Source organism: Xenopus tropicalis, chromosome 5 (assembly GCF_000004195.4).
Source record: "Xenopus tropicalis strain Nigerian chromosome 5, UCB_Xtro_10.0, whole genome shotgun sequence".
Lineage (NCBI taxonomy): Eukaryota > Metazoa > Chordata > Amphibia > Anura > Pipidae > Xenopus > Xenopus tropicalis.
Genome location: NC_030681.2, coordinates 132,870,671 through 132,886,972, shown reverse-complemented (window position 1 = coordinate 132,886,972; position 16,302 = coordinate 132,870,671). Strand labels below are relative to the sequence as shown.

General features: G+C 38.2%; 1 protein-coding gene across 3 annotated transcripts in view; it reads right to left on the bottom strand.

Moving 5' to 3' along the window:
• The window catches only part of LOC100494929 (ephrin type-A receptor 3), a 145,686-nt gene that overhangs the window by 67,968 nt on the left and 61,416 nt on the right, over positions 1-16,302 (bottom strand). For all 3 annotated transcript variants that reach the window (XM_004917767.3, XM_012971375.3, XM_002939924.4), the window contains 4 exons: positions 11,081-11,236; positions 4,610-4,945; positions 2,599-2,711; positions 1,260-1,422 (listed from right to left, as the gene is read on the bottom strand). In XM_004917767.3, coding sequence (XP_004917824.1) covers positions 1,260-1,422; positions 2,599-2,711; positions 4,610-4,945; positions 11,081-11,236 — 768 coding nt within the window. The remainder of the gene's footprint in view (positions 1-1,259; positions 1,423-2,598; positions 2,712-4,609; positions 4,946-11,080; positions 11,237-16,302) is intronic.

Sequence of the window (16,302 nt, the reverse complement as noted above, 5' to 3'; positions counted from 1 at the left end):
TATACACTCACATACAGACCCATACTGACCTATCTATCCACTCACATACAGACCCACACTGACCTATCTATTCACTCACATACAGACCAACACTGACCTATCTATCCACTCACATACATACCCATACTGACATATCTATACACTCACATACAGGCCCATACTGACCTATCTATCCACTCACATACAGACCCATACTGACCTATCTATACACTCACATACAGACCCATACTGACCTATCTATCCACTCACATACAGACTCATACTGACCTATCTATACACTCACATACAGACCCATACTGACCTATCTATCCACTCACATACAGACCCATACTGACCTATCTATACACTCACATACAGACCCATACTGACCTATCTATCCACTCACATACAGACCCATACTGACCTATCTATACACTCACATACAGACCCATACTGACCTATCTATCCACTCACATACAGACCCACACTGACCTATCTATACACTCACATACAGACCCTTACTGACCTATCTATACACTCACATACATAAACCATATACTGTATACCAACATCAATACTTATTGTAGATTTTAGCCTTGGATACTATGCTTGTTCAAAAACTCATCCAAACCCCTCTTATAGGCATTAACAGAAAAATTATATTTTCATCCCTTGAGTCAATGCCTTTTTTATACAAGACAGCACTTTATTTGCTTTAGTAGCCACAGAATGACACTGCCTGGAATTAGACAACTTACAAAAAATCCCCAGATCCTTCTCAATTAAGGATCCCCCCAAAACACTACCATTTAGTGTGTAATCACATTTCTATCATTTCTTCCAAAGTGCATAACTTTGCACTTGTCGACATTTTCAGTCACTTTTTACTGATGAGCTGCAAGATGATCAGCAGAACAGTGGAAAGTTCCCTGACACCTGCATTGCTAAAAATGTTCCCATATACGAATAGCATTTAATAGTAAAACATGACCATGAGCCCTCAAGTTACACTGAGTAGGAGAAACGATAGCTTATCTGAAAGCAGTTACACACACCAATATTACAACTAAAATATATTTATTGGTTCAGGAATAACATTTTGAATAGTAAAATGAATAATATATAATGTGCACAGTGTCATTAAATAATAAAAACTACACCATGAAAATCATAACATTCCTTTAACATCATCATAAAGCATCTTGGTAACTCCATTATGCATTTCATTGCATTATTGTGTCAACCTTAAGTACAAAATAGAAACAAAGTGGTAAAATTACCTTCTGTGCTTGTCTCCAACTCTATTTCCCCTCCATATACTCCTTGGCCACCAAGAGTGTGAGCTCTTACTTTGAAGATGTAAATAGTTCCAGGCTTCAGGCCATCCACAGTCATAGAACTAGATCGTGTTTTTAAAATTGTGTAATTCTGGTCCTTTTGATACTGTTAAGGAAAGAAAGAAAGATCATTAGATATAAGACTGTTCTTCATCATGTTGCATTAGACTATTCGGCAGATTATGGTGAATATGGACCTTTACAGCCTCGTTTGTCCAGTGACCCATCTGTTCGTTTTCCATACCTTAGAATATGTATTTGTGCAAAGCAAATAATCACACAATAATAAGCAGTGATTTATTACCATGGCTACAGGTATTTTTAAAACACAATGGTCTATATATTATGCTTTTCCTACTACTTATTGTTGTGGAGTGGTTTATTCTGAGCATTTACTGTGGTCTGTGTGTATTTTATTAGTCTCCTTATGTTATTACACTTCCTGTGTTACTTCTGGATTTTGCTAATGTGGAACCAAAGAACAAGTTTTAAATTAAGACTAGAAATAAGGATTAGAAAGAAACCTAAATGACTTGACAGCAACTAAGCAGACATTGCAGTTCAGCCCAATGAAATAGAGCTATAATCTCCAGCACAGCTATTTCATAGAAGAGACAATCTCTTGAACAACCCAACCCCTCCCAGAAGTGGGGTTGTCCACCTTTGAGTTAACTTTTAGTATGATGTAGAGAGTAATATTCTGAGACCGTTTCCAGCTGGTCTTCATTTTTTTATTAATTAGTAGTTTTTTTAGTTTTTCATTTTCAGTTCAGCAGCTCTCCAGTAGAGTTTCAGCAGTTAGTTGCTAGGGTCCAAGTTAGCTTAGCAATCAGGAAGTGGTTTGGATGAGAGACTGTAAAATGAATAGGAGAGGGCCTGAACAGAAAAGAAAATTACAAAAAGTAACAATAACAATAAATCTGTAGACTCACAGAGCAATAGTTTTTTTTGCTGCCCGGGTCAGTGACCCCCCCCCCATTAAAAAACTGCAAAGGACTGGAAGAAGAAGGAAAATAATTCAGAAACTATAACAAATAAATAATAAAGACCACATGAAAAGTTGCTTAGAATAGGTCATTCTATAACATACTAAAAATTAGTAACATTTAGTTTGTAGTGCAATTAGTTGGCAATCCATGGAGAACCAAATGGTCCAAACAAAGTTTTAGTTTGGATAATGGAATAACATAGCTGCATTACTATTACTATATCTTAAATATGCTCATTGGGTAACTGTACTAAGGACTTTACAACATACCTTAAAAATCAATCCTATACTGACCTTTTCATAATAAATGACTTCATATTCCACCACAATGTCACTGGACTTTTCTGGCCCTTGGAAAGCCAACGTCACACTGTCTTTGCTCTTCCTTTCCTTTAGGATCACATTTACTGGGAGATATTTCAGGGAAAAAAGAAGAAGCAAAAAGTCATATGAGAAAAGCAACTCTAAACTGGTAATATTTAAGAAATGCCCAAACAGCCTGATATAATGAATGTATAAAATAAGGCAGATATGAGTGTAATGTACCCATTAATATTACATGAATTCTGCCATTATGTACATCCTAGTTTCCGAATAATCATTGTATACAACATTTAAAATAGTTTGATTTGTCATTGTTTGCCTTAGCAAGCATTTGTTCATCTTCTATATTTTTGTAACGTTATAACGGCCATTTAAGGATAATGTGTTTGACTATAAACATAGAAAAAGTAATTTAGATTAAATGGGATGGCATAACATAATATAATGCATTAAATGATATTTGACTGCTAGAACTGAATAATAAACAATATTGATAATATGCAAGTTGAATTGTTAGCACAATATCAATACAAAAATAAGTCAGACTGACTCTGTCTAATACATAGCCATACATCATTGAATCAATGCATATTTACAATAGTATTTCTTCTATAATGCACCAGTCCTTGTGGTCACACACATAATACAGTGTTCTCTCAAAACCCAGGGAGAATGTTTAGTGCATGTTTAGTGCTTATAAATAGATAAGGATGTTCTACTTAAGTCAAGAGCGAAACCCTTAGGTGGCACTAGCTCTATGAATATACAGAAGCTTCTGTTCTAGAAGTAGTAGACTAGCAGCCAATCAACAGGTAGCATTACTGGGTTTCCATTGAAACACAACATATGATTGATTATTGTGAATTTCTAGAGCTTTAACACCATTATTTCAATCTCCCTAGGTCTTTAGAGCATTAGCAGCAACAGAAGACATGACATTTCCCAATGCAATGTCCAGAAGCCAAGATTGTTTCCCTGAATGATAGCCTTTTAAATTGGTACCTGACATCCTTGTACAGACATTGTGTGTATCTCAGTAATATTATAGTTATTTGACAATGATATTCTGTGGCTTAAACAATGCTATTTGGAGTTTATATTTCTAAAATTGACCATTCATCCTGGGTATGACATGGGGACAAACAATAACTAACAAACTAATAAGTAAGGAAAATGTGAATAGGAAATAAGAATCTTTTTTCCAAACCCATGTGTCAGGATCAGCCTGTATTCAAACCATGGGCTGTGTGGTGGATTGCTGGTGTATTTCCCAACTGAGCCACTGGAGGATCTTTGGACAGGCCCTCTTTGTTTTTTTTCTGTAAACTTTGTTATTCCTGCTGTCTGCTCCCTTTATCCACCCACCTCCTTAGTCCCATGTCCAATTCATTAATCTATTAGGACCCTTTATAAACGTGCCCCCGAACTTTCCTTATTGCTTGATCATTAAGCTGTTTAGTTGGGATCTTGCCAACCTGTTTTAGTGATTCTTTTTTCCTAAAACCCTATCTGATTTCTTGGACCCTGCCTGGTTCTGTGTTCCCTTGCATAGTTCCGGTGCTCCGTTACCCTTCCTTGCCCTGTTCGAGTGGATTCCCCGGTTCTGACTGATGGCCTGTACCTCGACTTTGCTTATCTGCTGCCTGTCCTGACAACTGGCATGATAACTGGACTACGTCTCTGCCTGCTGCTTTCTACTGTTTTCGCCTGTGTATTAACAACTGTGTGCACCTCAAGCTGTTTGATCACAACCTTGTCTATTCAAGGTCTCACTCATCATTTTATCATAGCTTCTGACCTCTGTCCTACTGTATATGGTTACACCCTGGGTTAGCCCTTTAGGCTCTCAACTGCCTGCCTCTCCCCATCATCTCTCTGTGTGAGACGTGGCACCATGTAATATTGAAACTGAACCTTTGGATCTATGTTCATAATAAATTAAGGTCTATTATTACGTTTGGGCAATAAAAAAAAGCCTCACCTACTTGACTTGTAGTAACATTGACAGAAATGAACTGTTTAGGGCCAGAACTCATCTCAGATACACCATTCACAGCTTCAATGTCAAATGTGTAGTTGGTGTAAGGAAGCAGGTCTGTGATAAGAACTCTGGGAAGGTCCAGACCAAACTGTCTTGGCATATAATGGATTCCACTGCCACACGGGCTGCATTTCTGCATTTCTGTATGGCACCTTCGGCAATGTATATTATATGCAACGTCCACTCTCCCCCCAGTGTCGTCAGGAGGGCTCCATTCCACGATGACGGATGTCTCGTTGACAGTGATAACTGGATTATGGGGAGCAGATGGTGGCTCTTAAAAAATAAAGAGAGAAAGAATGAAGGTGGGTGGCAGATAATAAGGAATAGCAAATCAGAGGGATAGAGAATCTGTTCAAGACGTCATCAGTGACACCATAACAGATGACCTTCTGGTGACAGGAGCCATTCATCATAATGGGGCTTTTAGAGGTACACAATTAATCATCAAGAGATAGAAACACAGATTTTATGACAGCCCCTGCTAGGAAGTTCAGCCTCTATCTCATTCATTGCTGTGTTTTGAGCATCTTCCCCCATTTATCTTCCTGCCAGAAAACCAAAGGTTCCGCTGTTTGATTGTTTGTAGCAAGTGTCAAGATTACCGAAAGGGAACTCACTGCCAAACTGGACCAGATAATAGGATTGCTTTTCTTTCTTATATTTTAAAAGCAGATTTATTAAACACTTGAAGGATACACCATTATTATATAAAATACACATAGCTTTAACATATTTAAAGCCTTAGAAAAAACTTCCACATACTCCACATTTATGAGGAAATATAACCAAACATAAAAATAAATAAATAACAGCAGAAGAAATGTGTAAATGGTCTTCATAGAAGTTACTCTCTTGGTCTTTCTATCAAGGAAAAATATGCCTTTAGAGATTATTCCTATTCAGTCAGTTTTACTATAAAATTAAGTATTAGTAAATGTGTCTATGAAGGTTTTTATTCATCCAGGTCATGATATACAGTATCTAGTAAAGTTGAAATCAACTGGACTTTGGGTATTCTTGAAGACTCCTCACTCATCCAATGTTCAGTAGCTTTAGATGTATCTCTACTAGATAATTATTAGTATATAGACCATCAGGAGTGCTGTTGTTTTAAATGAATTATATTAGCAGAATAGAAACTGCTAATATCATGAAAACAAGGGGAACAATGAATGTTAGGGCTGAAGGAATAGTTAATATGTACTATGTGCTCCTTGATAATATTCCAAGATAACTATTGTATATTTATTAGCACCTTTCAGCCACAATGGGTATTGGTGGTATTAAAACTGATTTGATATGTGCACACAGCAAAGCCAACCAGTATTGCTGGTTGTTAGCCCCCCTCCCCCCCACAGAGTATTGGCTCATTTTGCTATTTTTAGAAAATGAACTTCATATATACTGTATATCCATTAGATGTCCAGTTCTGCGCCAGTCCAGTAATTGTGGTGAATTCATTACTTTAGAATCCAGTAGGTCCACCAGTACGTTTGGGCTGATCTTCTCTCAGTGGGGAACTTACCAGTTATTATTTCCGAGTATCCTTGGAAGATGGGAAGTGTAATTCTATTCCATGAAAGATACTTGACTATTTGCAACTGAGACCTTCTACGTTCCACTTTAACACCAGCTTAACTTCTCAATCTGTGCCAAAGGGTGTCCTGCTGTAGGTTTGGACTCTATCATAAGTTCTCTGTCATAAGGACTATATATACAGTATATACACCACATTCACCACATTAAACATGTTTCTATATAACTCATCTGATAAAGGCAACTTTGTCAACATGTGCTATAGTAGGTCTCATAATATATATATATATATATAAAACCAGCAATACCACTCAGCAACAGCGATTCAAACAAATAGGACAAATGAAGTAGGGCATAAAGGCTCATTCAGTTAATATATTTTTCTCAAATCTCCCTAACGGGCTTTTCAAGGACTTTTCTATTATAATGTGTTTTGATGAAAATATTGACCTATTTGTTCACCTTCTAAATTATATGCACTTCATCCAGTCAGAATTCAGTATGTTCAATGTTATATTCAGGAAACGGCAATGTGTTTTCCAGTCTCTCAGACATAGCGCTTGCCTCGTGCCCAAAGGCCAAAGCACAACTAGGGTGTTATACAGCTGGTGAAAAACTTTGTGTTCCATTATCCAGGCTTTAATGGATGGAAGAGAGAAGTAAAAGGAAGCGATAACCTCCTCTCACATTTCTGATGCTAGCTAACAGACAGCTGCTATCCATTTAGAGCTGACTTTCTGAAAGGGGGTAAAAGGATTTTAAAAGTCTTCTATACAGAGAGGACAGTTATATCTGAATGGTAAACTTTCATTTCTGTTTTTTTAGTTCCTCTGTTTAATAAAACAGAGCAACCCTGTAATGTGAATGTTAAATTATACACACATTAAAAGGGATGGATATTTGTAATATATCTGCCAAAAATCACGGTACACATTTTATTAGTTGACATATTTTGGCATTCTGTTTTAATTACTTGAGCTGGCTCAAGCAGCGATTTCTGGAAAATAAACAAACATCTCATTCTAGAGAAGAGCTTGGAGCAGCCAAAGGACAGGCAGGAGTTGCTCGCTGTGTCCTTGGCTCAGCTGGGTGTAAGATAAACATGGGAAGCCCGGCCTGTTGTCAGAATCATAGGCAAGAGTAAAGGAAAGCACCAGTTGCAAACAAAGAATTTGTTAACTGTATATATATATATCAATAAGGCTTAATGCAAACAGGTAGTTCTTTTCATTATGGTCTATGGAAAAGTTGAGGTGGTAGAAACATCGATCCTGAACGAAAAACTCTGAGCTAAAATGAGTTGACCTCCCCATTTTGGTTTTCCTTATTTTGAAGGAGAAAGCTGTAAAATTTGAGTGCAGAAAATATTTGAATTTGTAAAGTTTTTTGCTGTGATTTTCTTAAATTATCACAATAACTCAAATTGTAATTTTAGCATATCCACCCCTTGGACTTTCTTTAACTTTCTAACAGCTCCATACTCCACATCTCTGGCAAAACTAAAGCACACAGGTCCTTACTCCTGTATTGCCATTGCCATGACCTACTCGATTACTACCACACAGAGAATGCTGCTTTATACCCAAACCATCAACTGTTAGCACACAATACAGTACACATAAGGAGACAGTATGGACAAATAATGTATATAATGGTCTTAGTATGCTCTGTCCACTTCCAGGGCTTGGAGGGGGTGATTTTCATTGTTAAAATTGTATAGTAGATTGCTTCCTCCCTCTAGGCCTATATAGGACCTTCCCTTTTGCCCTTGATAGTACAGGTATGGGAAACCTGTTATCCAAAAAGCTCCAAATTACGGAAAGTTCGTCTCCCATTGACTCAATTTAAATAAAATAATGTTGATTTTTAAAACTGATTTCCTTTTTCCCTGTAATAATAAAACAGTACCTTGTATTTGTTCCCAACTAAGATATAATTAATCCTTATTGGAGGCAAAATAATCCTATTGGGTTTAATTAAAGTTTTAGTGAATTTTTAGTAGATTTAAGGTACGAAGAAATAAAGAAAAGAAATAACGGAAAGACCACTTATCAGGAATACCCTTGGTCCCGAGCAATCTGGATAATGGGTTCTATACCTGTACCTTCTATATAAAGGTTAGGAAAGGTTTATGAAACTTGTGGAAACATTGCCAATTCTATCTATCTATCTATCTATCTATCATCTATCTATCTATCTATTTGGGTGGTAAACATCTTTTGTTGTTGGCTAATTTGCTAAGAGAATGTCAATTACTTCAGTCATTTTAAAGAAATTTTTTTTTTTCCAATAGCTGAAAGTGTAACACACATATAATGTAGTCCAGTCTGTTAATGGTTTCTGAATATGAGCAATCAAAAACCATTTATAAGAAGATGATAAGAGTCCAGGGGGAGGAATATCCACCCTCTGAGGTTATCAAATATTGGCCGCTTAAGTTGCACCGACTGCAGAAACATGATGATACCGATCTCCTGGTAGTAAATCCCTTTTTCTCGCTATCACTAGGGAGTCATTTCACCCCCTGATATATCTAAATGTACATACGTTAGAGAGTGCAGCTGCTGAGCATTAAATCTAGAGAGCACACATGCATTTATATCACTTTTAACTTGCTCTTTATGATCCACTGGTGAGTTATAATGCTTTTGCATTACTAAGCAAAGGATTGAACAGATGGAAGAAGCTTGGCACAGAGTAATACATTTGTTCAACTGTGTTACCCAAACAGCACACAATTACACCTCCAGTGTACATTCTGCTATTGTACCTTTACTATGCATAGCTTAACCAAAATGCTTCTTACATAAATGTCTATAAAGTGGAAAAGTTAAATGCAAAAAATGACAGTTATAAGAAACTTCAGAAAAGGCCATAATATCTTGAGTAAACAACAGGTTATCCACCGATAGACACCCTTCCTTGTCATTGCAGGAAAGAATCTGTACCTTTAAGCTCATCACACAACTTGCTATTATGTTATTGTTTAATATGTAAACTATAATGTGTATATGCTGACAATCTGTCCAACCACGTCCTGATCTCTCGTTGTATCCCTCATTCCCCTCATTCTGCCATGTATTAAAAATAAAATAAGAAATGTTAGAGAAATATGTTTCTCTCCGTACTAAACACTTCATGATTCCATTGTTCAGTCACGTTAAAATTAACTTTTAGTAAGATATTTGCAATTGGTCTTATTTTTTTTTCTTATTATTTGTGTTTTTTTAATTATTTAGCTTCTTGTTCAGTTCTTCAGTTGGGAATTTCAGCACCTATCTGGTTGCTATGGTCTATATTACCATAGCAACCAGGCAGCGGTTTGAATGAGAGACTGGAATATGAACATGTGGGGGTATGAAAAGAATGATAAGCAATAAATTGTAACAATAACAGTAGTTATTGGTTGTCAGGTTGTGACCCCCATTTGACAGCTGTCAAGAACCAGAAGAAGAAGGTAAATCATTTTAAAACTATATAAAATAAAGGACTAACCAAAAAGTTACTAAGAATTAAACCATAGTTGGGATCAGTGGTACTGACTTGGAACAATAAAACTGTGATTGTCCTTAAGTAGCCAACCAAAGTTTAAAGCTGTATTGCATAGCTTAAGGCCATTAAGTGAAGGCTAATGACTAGTAGCAGGATAGAAGGCTAATGACTAGTAGCGGGATAGAAATCTAATGACTAGTAAGTGGGATAGAAGGCTAATCACTAGTAGCAAGGTAGAAGGCTAATGACTAGTAGCAGGATAGAAGGTTAATGACTAGTAGCGGGATAGAAGGCTAATGACTAGTAGCAGGATAGAAGGCTAATGACTTGTAGCGGGATAGAAGGCTAATGACTAGTAGCGGGATAGAAGGCTAATGACTAGTAGCGGGATAGAAGGCTAATGACTAGTAGCGGGATAGAAGGCTAATGACTAGTAGCGGGATAGAAGGCTAATGACTAGTAGCGGGATAGAAGGCTAATGACTAGTAGCAGGTTATAAGGCTAATGACTAGTAGCGGGATAGAAGGCTAATGACTATTGTCCTGAATAGATCAGGACAATGGAAAAACGACAGGATTAGTTGTTTCTCTTTCCTTTTAATGATCTTTCTTTCACAGTGTAACTATTGGAACCATTCCCCCCTAGGTATAATAGTACTAGGGTCCCTGTTTTACATTTTTTAAAGTAACTGGTACTGAATATCTTCACTGTCTTTCCTAATGACCCAAACATGTTCCATAAAGCTGTTATAAATGTCTTACCAATTTGTCTAATGCCCAGGCATACACATTCCAACATGCATACAGTAACATACTGTAGATAATGCATAGAAACTCCTCTATTAAAATATTAAGATGGCGCCTTTTCTTCTTCTTAATAAATGCCCTTGTGTCTGCTGATAGTACCTAGTGGGGAGTAAAGCTAAGAGTTTATTGCATGGTTCCCTTATATATTTATATGTAGTTCTCTCCTAAAGCACCTCTTTTCCAGTATAGTTGTTCTTCTTTGGACTTCACTGAGACCTTGCTTACAATGCCAATTCCCAGCTCATTAATGAACAAGTTTAATAAAAGCAGATCCAGTACAGAACCCTGTGGGGCCATTACTCTAAGCAGAGAATGTACCATCAACAGCCAACATTCTGTACACCATCTCTGGCCAGTTTCCTATCCACATAAAACAATATTACCAAGGCCAACAGAGCTTTAGTTTAGAGATAAGAAAATCAATGGAAGAAAATAGGGGAGAAGATGTCAAAGATGGGATATAATGTAAATAAGGATGTGAACAGTAAAGGAGAGAAAAAAGAAAATGGAAGACAAACAGGGAATGGCTGCTTTCTTTAGAATAACACAATCATAGAATACTGATAACACTTACTTGTGCATGCAACTGATTTTGGATCAAATTCTGCCCTGTAGAAGCCCATCTCGCAGGTACATTCTGCCGCTCTGTCCTGTAGGGAGGAGCTACGTGGAGGGCACTTTGCACAGTAGGTGTCAGTCAACAGAGCTTTGTAGAAACCAGGGCGGCAAGCTAGGGGAAAAAGAAAAAGGGATAGTTGACATCTGGACCATCGAAGAAGCAACTAGCCCAAGTATTACCTTAGATCCTGATGGTTTGGCTATTTTTATTGAATTAATAAATGGAGATGGATGGACCCTTGCAGTTGAAAGTTGGGAAAGAGTTGTTCTACAGCAGAGATGCCAAACCCCTCAGCTGTAGCTCTTGTAGTAAAGCTTTCTGGATTATCAAGCAGATGGTGGCCATTAGAGCTTTGCATGTTGATGGCTGTGGGCTGTAGATTTTGGATTTTGGGAATGGTTGTGAGAAGATATAATATTTGACATTAAACAAGTAATCGCTGCAATAAAACATAAAAACATATACAAAATAAATGTATATTTTTATTTCACATCACTTTAGCATTTTTCATCTTTCCACTAATAACAGTGAACTAATGAATTCCCCATTTGTTATATGTGAAGAAAATATTTATTCAGAAATCTCAAATACATTCTAAAGGATTAAAAAGAGTGTTTTGTTTGATAAAGTGCTTTGTAACCTTGTGCCGAGAGACTACAATTTATCTTGTCATTCATGGGAGAATAGTCACTGAAAATGTAAAAGGTGTCCCTTTAATGGAAAAATATAGAATCCCTGTTGTCATTATCAACGACTAAAGACACATAGAACTTTTATATTTGTTAAACCTCACTTCTTTTATAATGATTCACTTTGGATTTGTATGAAAAGCACATTGTGTGTTCATATTAACCAACCATTTTGTCTTTGGAAAGTTCTTTCTCCTTGCATTGTGCCATAGCTGGTTGGCATATTAGGGGAATATACAACAACTCAACAAGATTTGCCACATCAGTCCCTCGTGGAAGGATTAACCACAGCTACACATATAGTTTTTCCAGCAGAAAGATTAGACAATAAAGGGTTCATTTACCATACACAAGCTGTGTTTGGAAAGCAACCAATGGATGGAAAATGGAGTGCAGCTTGACTCTATTCACAAAGTTATTTGAGTCTATGTATGCACCTTAGTTTGTAGAGAGAGTAAATGCACCTGTTCAGCCTCAACTGCTTGCAATTTCGTACATGGGTGCAGTGAAATTTTGCATCCTGCCCTTGTTGCTGTAACATTTCACATACAGGGAATTCTTTTTAAGAAATAAACACATAAAGGTTCATACTCATTTACCATTTGCCAACACAAGGCGTCATGTTTTTTGCACTTTGCCCCTACTCTGTCACAAGTACCTGTGGGTGCAGGCAGAGCACTAGGACCAGTGGTTTCTAGATGAGTATAGCGCTGTCTGTGTTCAGCATCCTTATTTTCATGAGTCGTCACTATACTCAGTGCTATACTCTGGAATGAACCCAAGCTGAACCCAAGCTGAATGAACATAAATCTATGATTCGGAACTATAAACCCCCAGAGAAAGGAAAGGAAAAAGAACTGGTTAAAAAACTTGGAAAAGAGAAAACAGATAAACCACATTAGCCAAACATTTCTTTGAATGTGGCCATCAAGTTTCGCAACTTATATAGCAAATATTGGAACAGATTAAAGGAAGGGAAGGTCAAGATACCAAGAGAATTCTATTACAAAGGGAATGTTATTGGATTTGGGCCCTAAAAACAAAATATCCCAGAGGATGAAATGAAGAGTGCATCATGTCATGCTTTTTATGAATTTTGCTGGGAGTGTAAGATCTGTTAATTATATTAATATTCCCCCCCCCCCCAGATAAAATATATACTTGAGGAATTATGCAGTGCTGCAGTGACAGGGAATTCTTTCTTTTAATGTTCACTGATTGGTTTGTATGCCTGATGAAGGGGTACACCCCCAAAACGTTGCTGTCTTGAATAAACACCCCGCTTGCATCACACTCGTTGTGCCGGCTAAATTCCTTATTGGACTGTGTTGGGAGCGCCGACTCTCTGGGCTGTGCTGCGAGTACTAAGCATTGGAGGAGGTAAGGGTGTGCTGGTGGAAATTTTTCTTCTGTTGTATGAACCCAAGCTGATCATACACTGAAAGATCCACTCACTTGGCAAGGTTGCCAAATGAGCAGATCTTTCCCTGATATGCCTACTTTGAGGTGGCAGATATTAGATTGACCCAATCATTTGGCCCCCAGATCAAACTGACAGAATTCAGGCCATCGGGGCAAGGATCACATCAACAAGCTGATGCTCTCCTCGCCCCAATGTGATTTTTAAACCTACCCAATCAACATCTAGCCAATATTTTGGCCAGATATCAATCAGGCAGGCCAAAATGAGGACCCCATATAGGGGCCAATAAGCTGTTGACTCTGTCCATCTGCAGCATGTTTGACCACCTTTCATTCAGATGCGCAAATTAGGGATCATGAAAATAATTCTGTTTTGAACGTAAACAATGTTGGGTTTATTGATTAACCTATGGCACACTTCTCCCAGGGCAGTATCCCTTACAATAAGCAATTAGCTTTGATTACTGTAGCACATTTAGAATAATGAAAGCAAACCTGTAGTTACTATGCGTTACTGTGCTGGATTTGTTTCCTTTGCCCTATGCTGCCAAATGAGCTCATAATGTATCTTCTATTTATGCATGATTTCACATGTAGGATAAACAAAGCCCTGCAAAGTGTATGTGCCCAGTGATAATTATATTCCTTAGGAAATAACAGTAAGATAATCAGTCCTGCTTAGATACCTGACACACAGATCCACAGTACATGTAAAAAGAAAGGAATACATAGAGATTGAAAAGATAGGGGATGGGAGACTGTGCCAAAAGTAAATAGACATTGGCGGGAGGGCTGGCTCTAGGGGGGGGGCATTTATTAATGTTTGTATTTAAAAAAAAAAAAAAACACATATTTTTCAATATTTATTCTGCGTCTAAACCATGAAAAATGCAAATGTAAAAGCTGTCACGGTCAAGCAGAAGTCAGTGAGAGTTTTCCTTGACAAACTGTAACAGTCTTTATTTAATATGTTGTTTTAGAGGTTTGGGGGGGTTTTTTTTGTTTGCAAGTCCATGAAAATCCTTACGAAAACATAAAAACCACAAAAAATGTGTGGTTTGTGTGTTCTTTTCTTTTTGGTTCTGCATTGTAATTCATTTGTGCCTTTTCAATTTAGATCCTTTAATGAATGGATATTCATGGTTTTAGCGGAAATTAGTTCATGGTTTCACTCAACTCTAAAACCACTAAAATCAGAATGTTAATAAATCTGCCTCCATGAGGCTTATTTGAGAATTTGTGATTTTTATAGATTTTTTTTTTCAATTTAAATAAACTTGAAATGTTGCCAAAATCAAATGTTTGCTTATCTATTAAAAATGTTAAATTAAAAAAACTAAAAAAAAACTCAAATTAAACCATGAAAAAAAAATCAAATGCTTCGAATGTGCATTCTTCCCAGGCATTTTCAATGGGCTACAAATGCAAAAAAATTAGAAAAACTTGAAATAAAAAACAGCATAAATATTGCCTAGGGCACGATTAATCTCTACATGAACTCACACGCTTTTAGATGTCGACGTGCCGAATTTAAGTTTTTTTTAATCTTTTATGTTTAATAAATATCAAACATTCAAGTTTTGTAAACCAGAATCCAAATTTGTGTCCCTAAGGAGGGACATAATATAGAGATATAATTATAAGGAGAAAGAAATATGCATGATGGGCCAGGAATGGGGAAAGAGTGTAAAATAATTGTAACCTTTGTAGGCAGAGTTGGACTGTCCATCCTAGTGGGTGTGGTTAGTGGGTGTGGTAATGTAAATGTAAGGTTTGAGAGTGCAGGGGTGGGGGCGGGCCGTAGTGGTCTATGGTATTGCCAGTTGACCTATCAGTAGCGGTGGGGGCTGTGAGCTCAGGTCCTCCAGTGGCCCAAGGGTTCCCAGTCCTACACTGTGGGGGACATTTATTAATACACGAACACTCCAAGCGTATTTTCTGCGACTTTTTCGTACCTTGCTCGACTTTTTCGTACCTTGCAACATGATTTGTGCGACAAAATCGTATTGTTGCGCCAAGTAAGAAAAGCTTCGGATTCACTCAAGCTTCGTTATCGTGACTTTCCTTGGGCCGGGTTGGAGCTGCAGAGTGCCATTGAGTCCTATGGGAGGCTTTCCTTGGGCCAGGTTGGAGCTGCAGAGTGCCATTGAGCCCTATGGGAGACTTTCCTTGGGCCAGGTTGGAGCTGCAGAGTGCCATTGAGCCCTATGGGAGGCTTTCCTTGGGCCGGGTTGGAGCTGCAGAGTGCCATTGAGCCCTACGGGAGACTTTCCTTGGGCCGGGTTGGAGCTGCAGAGTGCCATTGAGCCCTATGGGAGACATTCCTTGGGCCAGGTTGGAGCTGCAGAGTGCCATTGAGCCCTATGGGAGACTTTCCTTGGGCCGGGTTGGAGCTGCAGAGTGCCATTGAGCCCTATGGGAGACTTTCCTTGGGCCGGGTTGGAGCTGCAGAGTGCCATTGAGCCCTATGGGAGACTTTCCTTGGGCTGGGTTGGAGCTGCAGAGTGCCATTGAGCCCTATGGGAGACTTTCCTTGGGCCGGGTTGGAGCTGCAGAGTGCCATTGAGCCCTATGGGAGACTTTCCTTGGGCCAGGTTGGAGCTGCAGAGTGCCATTGAGCCCTATGGGAGACTTTCCTTGGGCCGGGTTGGAGCTGCAGAGTGCCATTGAGTCCTATGGGAGGCTTCCAAAATCATGTACAGAAGGATCAAAGTCGGAAAGGTTTTCCCGCTGTTTACAATCGTTCGGTACAAAAATTTTGGATCGCCAATACGATATTATCGTGCCCAATACGTTTTTTTCGTGGGCATTTTCAAGATATTTGCGATCTTCAGAAATTATTGTATCCAATCCGAATTTTTCCCATTCGGGATTCAAACTTGAGATTTCATGAATGTTTCATGAATGTGCTTAACCAGTTCTTTTCTTCTGTGTATACAGTAGAGGAGCCAGTGGGCCAAGTCCCACCCAATAGCTGCACTGTTGCCTCAGCTCCAACTACACAGTGGTTGGCACAGGATATGGTGCTTAAAGGGTTACACACGATAAATGTAAACAAGGCACCTG